Source organism: Otolemur garnettii, unplaced genomic scaffold (genome assembly GCF_000181295.1).
Source record: "Otolemur garnettii isolate 467f Iridium unplaced genomic scaffold, OtoGar3 scaffold00031, whole genome shotgun sequence".
NCBI lineage: Eukaryota > Metazoa > Chordata > Mammalia > Primates > Galagidae > Otolemur > Otolemur garnettii.
The window spans coordinates 9,846,750-9,856,184 of NW_003852426.1; the positions used below are offsets into that span (position 1 = coordinate 9,846,750).

Consider the following 9,435-nt stretch of genomic DNA (forward strand, 5'->3'; position numbering starts at 1 on the left):
TTCTGGGATTATTAATTGGATCAAATTCCCCTAATTCAGAGGCACAGGCCTTTTGTTTTAGGAGAAAGTGAATTACACATTTTTAAAATACAAATTAATTCTTTCCTATAACAATGCTTAGTGCCTTGGGCACTGCAGTGAAACTTTTGTTAGGGCAATTACTCCCTTATCAGGGAAATTAAGAAATCCTTAAGAAAATAAAATCATACCTTAAAAACAATCAAAACTTTCATGTTTAATAGGGATTCATCTGTTTCCCATACTTCCTACACGTGCAGTTCAGACAAGTCACGGAAAGCTCCTTTGTAAGCTAGAGGGGACAGCCAAACTCCTAATGGGCAAAGAGCTGAAAAGAAATTCATACCAGAAGAATTCTCAACAACAACCCAAAACACAATGGGATAATTGGTGGGGCCACACCTACAGTGCACCTTACAAGGGTACATGTGAAATTTACTAGGGGTAGAATATCAATGTCTTAACACAGTAATGAAGAAAATGTGGTGAAGGCTATGTTAACCAGTTTGATGAAAATATTTCAAATTGGGGTCTCCTGCATTCTTAGGAGAAGGGTCTACCTTTCTACAGCTGTGATTTAATTAAAAAAAAAACCACAGACATAATGGGATTAGTCAGCCACAACATGGAAGTAATGAGAACACCCCAATCCAGTGGGGGTTTGTCCAACTTTAATGAACCCAAACTTTAACATTGTACTGAGAGAGGAAGGAACACTGCAGTCTTGCCTGACCATCGGGATTTGCGTAGTGAGCCACCCACAGGTGAAGGGACTGCTCACTCTAAAGCCCTTAGAAGGTAAAGCCAAGAAGCCAGGAAGTCTGGGGTTCTACTTCCAGCCCTTCCTTTGTGCACATTCAAGAATTCTTCTTGCCAAATTGATAGTTAAGAACCACTAATCGGATCTCCAACACGGGCATCGTGACAGCTCTCTCCACACCTGTCACTAAGACTTTGTCTCTTCCTATCTTCCCTGAGTGGGGGCAGAACAACAGGAGAGTGGGAGATGGTGAGGGCAGTGAATGGGAACCTGCTTCTGAAAAGAAGTTTTAGAGATATTTTATTTTCAATACTGATAGAAAAAGCAAGAATTAAAGCAGGAAGCAAAACAAAACCCCTCAAAACTTATGACGTAAGATTTTCAGGAAAAAAATGTTTTAAATATTACAAGACTTAAAAAGAACATTTACTTCTATATACGCCCCTGATGCACCTAACTTTTACTTCAAACAGCTGGATGTTTTTAACACAGACTTTCCCCAATGCCTTTCTAGCGCTCCCAAATCATCTCTTTCAAACAGATGAGAAATGAGACAAGCACCTCTCCTTTCTTGAGTATGTAATTTATATTAATTGCATCAGACCCACAGTGAGTGTCTCTTAGAGAATTTCATCAAAAACAAAAGAGAAGTTCAAAGATAAATGTGCAGCAGCAGATCAGGAAAAGAATGTAGAAGAGCTGTGCAGTCACAGGGCTAATCTACAAGCTGCCCTCTGTCCTGTGCATCTGAAATCAAACCTACACCCAAGGGCTAGGAGGACGGTGCCTGAGGTCAGCTGCAGGACAGTGGAGCTAGCGGCAAGACGTACAGTGGTCCTATGTCCCCACCAGGGGTCTATACTGTAACTCGCGCTCCAGCTGCTCTGCAGTCAGGGTGCCCTGGATGGCTTCACAGCCGGGGTTGAACACCGAGTAGGCGCTTTTCTCTCCTTCCTTCTTCTCTGCAGGGCCTCGTGTCCCAACATACATCCAGTAGAACAAGGAGAGGACAAAATAAACCAGGCCGAATTCCAGTTCCACAAATAGGCCCAGTAGGACCAACCAGAGAAGAACCTTCAGGAAGGTGATGTTGGTCAAGAAGGACCGGTCCTGGCACGGTGGTGGCGGAACGGCTATATTCCGGGGTGGCTGTGCTGTGCTGCTCCCAGGCTGAGCTGCTTCCTAGGATACATAAGCAAACAAAAGTAAGAATAGAGCGTAATGGAGCTGAGAGATCAAAACTAATCTAAAAAGGAAGCTCTCATGGCTCTAAGAAAGCTGCCGGCTCATTGATTTCTATTTTGTTGCCTTACTCTCTCAACAGTCATCTGGAAAGAGCTTATGTGCCCTGCTTCAACGGAATCAAAACTGATCAGCACTTACTGAGATGTGACCCAATAAAAGTCGCACAGCATTTAGACAGATTCCTATTCATGGGAGTCATTTCTTCATATTAGTCTGCTGCTGACAAGAGCTAATTTGTGCCCCATACAGAAACCCCACATAACTGATAATGCAACAGCCACAACAGATGCTTCCCACACAGAGTCAACATGTTTGTCAACTTGATTAGATGAGCTAAAATATTATGAAAGACACGAGTCTACAATGGAGGCTAGACCAGAAACAGGAAACAAAAAGGCCTCTTAATGAATTTTTTAAAAAAGGCCACTGTTAAAAGCTATTACCGGGCCCTCTTACCTTCCCATCCTGTGACCTACCTACACAGGTCCCCATCACTCAGCCCAAGGCCCACCCAGGGTCTCTTAACTAGACTCACCACCTCCTATCTCTTCCCTCCCGAAAGCATCCTATGTACAACTGGGAAATTTATTTTCTACAACACCCATCAGTTTTTTTGCTCACAAATATCCAACAAATTTCCAAGACCCTGCATTTATCCCACAGGCAGCAAGACCAGTACACAGGCTCCTGTGCTGGATGCCGACGGCAGGCACAGTTGTTTAGGGAGCTCCAGGAAGCTGTGTCTCCAGTCCTCTATTTTCCAAACTTTTTTGAGCATGAACCACAAGAAACATATTTTATACTGACTGTATGGATACACACATACAATAGAAACTTTCGTGATTCAACACTTATCCTCCTTGAGAATCTCTTTCATATTTCCTATTCTATTTTTTAAAAAAATTTAATGGCATAAAATCCTCTATATTGATTTCACCATCCAATAAAGCAGTGGTTCTCAACCTGTGAGTCGCAACTCCTTAGTAACAATGAAAATACATCCTGCATATCAGATATTTACATTAAAATTCATAACAGCAGCAAAATTCCAGGTATGAAGTAGCAACGAAAATAATTTTATGGCTGGGGGTCACCACAACATGAGGAACTGTATTAAAGTGTCGCAGCCTTAGGAGGCATTAGGAAGGTTGAGAACCACTGTAATAAAGGGTCATAATGGTTCCCTGCACAATCCAATCCGCAATCTGTTGATCCACAAATGATCCTTCTACTTCATTTTGATTGGTCTTATTACCCAAAGACATTCTGGGTCCTCACCTGAGGCCTAGAATTGCCTCCACTTCCTCCCCATTCCTCAATATTGCCCCTCTTTCCAGGTGGGCAATATTCGTGGACTGAGTCTGCCCGGACCTCCTTGGCCATCAAAGAGGGTGATCCCTCTGGCTTCCCCCAGCACAGGCTAGCTCTCTTGCTATTGAGCACCAAGCCAGTCAGCACTGAGAGTCTCTCTTTTAATATAATTGCCTGTGTCGCTTGCTTGTTTACAGTGTCCTGAGGACGTGGACAGCTATTTCACCTTTCGGTGTTTCCAGAGCCAAACACAACACCCCACACACAGATTAGCAATATGTGGCAGAACTTGTAGTTCATTTCTTCAGTCATATCCGACATTCTTCTCCACGTGAAAATTTAAAAGAGGACGATAAATATCAGTCTTGATAAAAAATATTGGTCATCTCATTTATGATGCTTCAGAAATTCCATTTTCATCAGAACCTTTTTTAGGATCAACATTACAATTATTATCTTTTCAGTTAGATGAGAATGTCTGACTGGAGAAACCCTTATATCACAAGCCACAACCTCCTCTCTAGACATTTCTTAAAGAAACATCCCTTTCAGATTTGGCCAGGGCACACGATACTTCTTACCCAAGAAGAGGAACGCATTGGGGTAGGAAAAGCTCGGCTCGTCTGGGAACTGGGCAGTGTGACTGCAGTCCTAGGCAAGGGGGAGAATAGTGAGATGATGGGGGTAGTGGGGAGGGCAGGAGTCAGACCACGCTGGGCCAGGCAGGTTGCAGTAAAGGTTCTAGAAATGGTCTTAGCAAGGAAATAACACAATCCAATGTACACTTAAGACTTCTCTGGCTGCCACATAAAGAATACACTGCAGGGAGCATGGGTAGAAACGGGAAAACTGTTAGTCGCTGACACAGGAGGCCCAGCAAGAGGGGGACAGGCATTGACTAGGGTAATGACAGAAGTCAGAAAGAAATGGTGGATTTATGGATACAGGATACATTTAGAATGGATACAAACTGAAATTCCCAATAAACTGAATTCATTATTCAGGGAGTAGAAAAAGAATAATGCTCACAGCCACCATTTACTCAATGTATTCAAAGTGTGTGATACACACTTTGTGTAAGCTAGGAGGCAGGCATTATTATTCCCGACTTGCTGATAAGGAAACACTGACTGAGAAGTACTTTCTATGAAGTCACACAGCTAGTGATGGGCAGAGACGAGGTCAGTGTAGGTTCCTAGCATGGTCTCCCTCCAAAGCCCTTATTATTAATCAGGGGCCTTTATGGGAGGTGGCAGGGGAAGGGATAGGGTGCCAGATCAGACGGGAAGGGGGTGGGTGGGTGGGGGGCAGAAGTACTCAAACCAACAAAGGAAATCAGCAAAGGGAGCCTGTAAGGAAGACAGAGATGGAAACTCTTCCGCCTCATTTGGAATTTGCTCTAGTACAGTTCACCTTCTGCTCTAAAAGCTGTATGTAAAAGTGTCTGTGGTCATTTCATCACATTAGGCATAGCTGGGAAGGCATTTCTAATCCACAAATTTCAAGCTCCTTCCCAACTTAGGGCCTTTGCACTTGTGGTTCCCTGAGAGGGAACCCCTGTTCCCCTCATATAACTGAGCTGTCTCTCTCTTCTAGAAATGTCAGCAAAAAATGTGACCGCATGTGACATGTCACCTCCTTAGTGAGGCTCTCCCTGCTCACCCAACTCAATACAGCACTCTGCTCTGTCGCCCTCAATTCCCTATCACAGTCCTCCGGTTTTATTTTTCCTTCCTTAGCATTTATCATCTTGGTGTTCTGTGTATCGTCCTCCTTCCCCTGCTGCTCCAAGCTCAAATGAAAGTTCTGTAAGAGCAGGGGGTGCTTTGTCTTGGTCACAGTCTCTTGGGATTTAGGACAGAAACTGGAAGAGAGTGGCCACATGACAGAATTCTGTTGAATGAAGGAATGACGATGAGGAGAAGGGAGAAATTAAGGATGACTCCTAGATTTTGAGGGTGACGCAAGGCTGTGCCTAACCAGGTGATTCCAAAGTAGGAGAGCATTTAAGCAGCAGGCCAGCTTGATCCAAGACTTGGAGGGAAGAAGCTCTGGAGAATGGCCCCTGGGGCTGGGTGGTACACTGAGCGCTTGCATGGGTTATGGCTAGAGAGGGGAATAGGTGGCTTCTGTAGGATTAAAAGAGGTTGCCAGCAGTTTTGTCCTAGTGAGGGACAAGCTCAGCACAGAATTAAGTATTTTGTTTTGGGGGACCAGAAAACTGGGGGAAGGGGAGGATGTGGATACTCCCTTATCGATGACTACTGAAAAGAAGCAATTACAAATAGAAGGCTAAAGAAATCTCTGACAGGGCAGTGCCTGTGGCTCAGTGAGTAGGGTGCCAGCCCCATATACTGTGGGTGGAGGGTTCGAACCCGGCCCCAGCCAAACTGCAACAACAACAAAAATAGCTGGGCATTGTGCTGGGTACCTATAGTCCCAATAACTTGGGAGGCTGAGGCAAGAGAATCACTTAAGCCCAAGAGCTAGAGGTTGCTGTAAGCTGTGACACCACAACACTCTACCCAGGGTGACAAAATGAGACTCCGTCTTTCTAAAAAAAAAAAAAAAAAAGAAAGAAAAAAGAAATCTCTGACAGGCCACAGAGTGCCATCAAAATTATTAGGTAGAGATGGATAGTAAATTAGAAAAAAAATTTAATGAGAATTTCACACCAGAGCAAACCCAGGAATGATAACCATCAGTGAAAATGAGCTTAAGGCAGAGTCGCCTGGGGAAAACAGAGCAATTAAGAAGAACCTACTGCATTTCTTCTCATCCTTTTGACAGACCCATCAGCTTTTGAGTTTTCGATAATGAAACCTTTTCCCGAGTTCAGTTTCTCTGGGCCCAACTCAGTGATCTCATATTCCTTTGGAAATGAGATATTCAAAAGCTCACTGTGTGGGTTAGGTATTATTTTTTAACTGCAGGGGGGAAAAGGGTTAAGGAAATGGATTTTAAATCTTAAGCAATTGTGCTCGGAAAGTTCTAGTCAACAATAAAATTATCCAAAGACAATTCAGAGAAAACTACATGCAATGAAACAGGTTGCTTGAACCTTGCTGCACTCTCTTTATCTCTTCCTAAAAGTCAGGTGGAATCCTGCATGTTATGGAGAATATGGAATTAAAGTAAACATTTAGTTCTCCCCAGTTAGAACAATTCCCTCAGACCAAATGTGCAATAATAGATGAGTTTAAGGAAAATAAATTTTAAGGTAAGCAAGGAACACTTCTCCGCTTGTCTATTTAAAAAATTTTGTTGTTGTTGTTTGTTTTGAGACAGAGCCTCAAGCTGTGACCCTGGGTAGTGTGCCGTGGCATCACAGCTCACAGCAACCTCCAACTCCTGGCTCAAGCAATTCTCTTGCCTCAGCCTCCCAAGTAGCTGGAACCACAGGTGCCCGCCATAACACCTGGCTATTTTTTGGTTGCAGCCATCATTTTTGTTTGGTGGCCCTGGGCTGGATTTGAACCTGCTAGCTTAGGTGTATGTGGCTGGTGCCTTAGCCACTTGAGTCACAGGCGCTGAGCCTACATTTTAATTTTTTAAAGGAACTTTTTGGCTATTACATATAGGAGAAACAAAGGCCTTGTCACAGATGTCACAAAGCACCAATTATCCCTTGGTATGCTCTGTCCTGTATTTCCACATAGACAATCCAATGTCACATGCAAGTCACCTTGCCATCTTACTCATACGTGAAAACTGAATGGGGTGGTGCCTGTGGCTCAAAGGAGTGGGGCTCTGGCCCCATATGCCGGAGGTGGTGGGTTCAAACCCAGCCCCAGACAAAAACTGCAAAAAACAAAACAAAACAAAACAAAAAACTGAATGAAGACACAAAAAGATGAATTAAATTTGCCTTCAAATTAAGAGATTACCAAAATAACTAAAGGTGAAAAGACTATCACGCTAATCCAATATTTTTTTTGTTGTTGGCCTAGAACATTCACTACTGAAATTGAATAAGCTCCTGCCAGCACTGGCAGTTACAGCTACCACACTTTTGTAAATTTTGTATTCAAACCCAAAGCGCAAGCTATTTGGACTACTGGCGGCTGCTGCATGCGCCCCAGGTGCGAATCAAATAAAGCCTTAATTACTGCCACTTTCGGTCAGTATCCAATTAGACCTCTTACCCTCCATTAGCAGAGGGCTATGGCTCAGCTTTGTTGTGGACAGATTTCCCAAAGCCAAAGGGGATCACAATGGTAACATCTTGCTGTGAATAAATTCAAGGGCAGAGGTGCTTTCTTCCAGGATCCTAGACCTTTGCTTCCCGCCAGGAATCAAGAGCTTTATGGGTTGCGGGCTGTAAATAAAATGTCAAAGATACGTATCAGTGCTGACACGTGTGGCAAGAGACTGGAGGTCCAGCCTCTAAGAAGCAAGAGCGCGCCAGCAGCCCCACCCCTACAGTCAAGGCCCAGCCCGGAACACGCAGAGGGGGCGTGACCTGCGCTACGTCAGTGGTGGGCGTGACCTCTCCTAGAGCGAGGGCGGAGCCACGTGGCGCGGGGCTCGGCGAGGGAAGGTAGGACCTCAGCCAGAATTTCCAGGGGTGGCTCTCAGGCCAGGTCCCGGTGGCTAGACCTCTCTTCTCTCACCTGAGTGAGGCTGGCCTGGGCCCGGGCACTTGCAGGCTTTGGTTGCCAAAACAGGAACCGTTTTAGCCAGCTTGGGGCTACCGTTAGAGTCGCAGCTGCTTCCGCCTTCTCCCCTGAGGTTCGTGCGCTCTGGCTCGAAGTGCTGGGTTGAGCTTCCAGACCGGCCCGTTTTCTGGCCGCCCGAAACTCGGCTAACCTCTGTTCCATGGCGCGCACCTCGCACCCGCTTTCCCGGAAGCGCGCGCGCGCCCGCCAGACCGGTTTCGCTGCTGAGCCGGGCTCTGGGCCGCTGTGCGCGTGCGTGGAGGCGGGTCTCTGCTGCGCCTGCGCGCGGTTGTGGTCCGGTAGCAGCCGGGTTTGTGACGTCGGGTTGGCGGTGTGCGCTGGAAAGGGTCCTCTGTTTAGCCGCAAGTGGACTCAACGTACATCTCAGGCCAAAAGGTTAAGACTCTGAAGCAGAAAGGGCTGCCCCATTGTTGTTTATGAGGGCCGCTCTCGCCCCTCCCGCTCACTTAAGGGTTCCAGTCCCAACAGTTCAGCACCATCTGGCCAGTGAGCTCTCGTGCGGGCTCCCGAGCACGAGCTCCGCATTGAGATGATGGTCCAGGGCATGTCAGAGGCCCGCGGTCGCTAGGAAATACGGCGTCAGTATATGTCCTACACTTTGCCTCTCAAGGGTTATGTCAGTCTTAGGTCTTTTGGAGGGTGACCATCTCATTGTTCACAAGGCCACCTGTGCAGGCCTCTATCATTGCTCTTGCCGCACTGGAAGTTAACTGTTCTTGTGTCTAGATAGGAAAGAAACTTTACAAGACAAACTTTTATTGGGGCGCAGCTTAAAATGCACAGATCTAAAGTGTATGGTTCAATTACATGTATCCACCTGTGTCACTACCACTCTGATAAAGACCAAAAGAACAGGTCTCTCTTGTGCCCACTTCCAATCAGTCGCCAACCTAAAGGATACAATTTTGGTCAGAGACTGTCCAATAGATTTTTAAAGATCGAGGCATCTAACCAAGTGCCACTCAAAATTAAGACTCACATATTTGTTGGGTATTGCTGTGGCTGAGTCAAGAAACTAGACAAACTCTAATAGTCTTTTGTTCATGTAAACAGAGGTTCTCAACCTGTGGGTCGCGACCCCTTTGGGTGTCGAAGGACCCTTTCACAGGAGTTGCCTAAGACCGTCCTGCAATATCAGATACTTATATTACGATTCATAACTGTAGCAAAATTACATTTATGAAGTAGCAAGGAAAATAATTTTAAATAATTTTGAGGGTCACCATAAACGTGAGGAACTGTATAAGGGTCAAGGCATTAGGAAGGTTGAGAACCACTGATTTGTAACAATTGTTTACAAGGATCTGCCACGCCTGGAGTATTGTACTAGGCACAACATGCTGGGGTGAATGAAACAAAGCCCTCTGTTTTCTTAGAACTTAACTTTCTAAACGGAAAGATAGGCACTCAATAAATATATAT

The 9,435-nt window shown here is 45.3% G+C and overlaps 1 protein-coding gene across 1 annotated transcript; it reads right to left on the minus strand.

The window, feature by feature from the left end:
- Positions 1-1,119: 1,119 nt before the first annotated feature.
- On the minus strand, positions 1,120-8,154 carry SAYSD1 (SAYSVFN motif domain containing 1). Its single transcript, XM_003789319.3, has 2 exons — positions 7,948-8,154; positions 1,120-1,960 (listed from the first exon to the last, which is right to left on the minus strand). The coding sequence occupies exons 1-2, from the start codon at positions 8,152-8,154 to the stop codon at positions 1,616-1,618; spliced, it is 552 nt and encodes a 183-aa protein (XP_003789367.1). The 3' UTR covers positions 1,120-1,615.
- Positions 8,155-9,435: the final 1,281 nt, after the last annotated feature.

Excerpts from the sequence above, each read along its gene's own strand:
- SAYSD1 (XM_003789319.3), bottom strand. The coding sequence starts at position 8,154 with ATGGAACAGAGGTTAGCCGAGTTTCGGGCGGCCAGAAAACGGGCCGGT. Across the intron at positions 1,961-7,947 it reads CCCAGGCCAGCCTCACTCAG|GAAGCAGCTCAGCCTGGGAG; the intron begins GTGAGAGAAGAG and ends TATGTATCCTAG.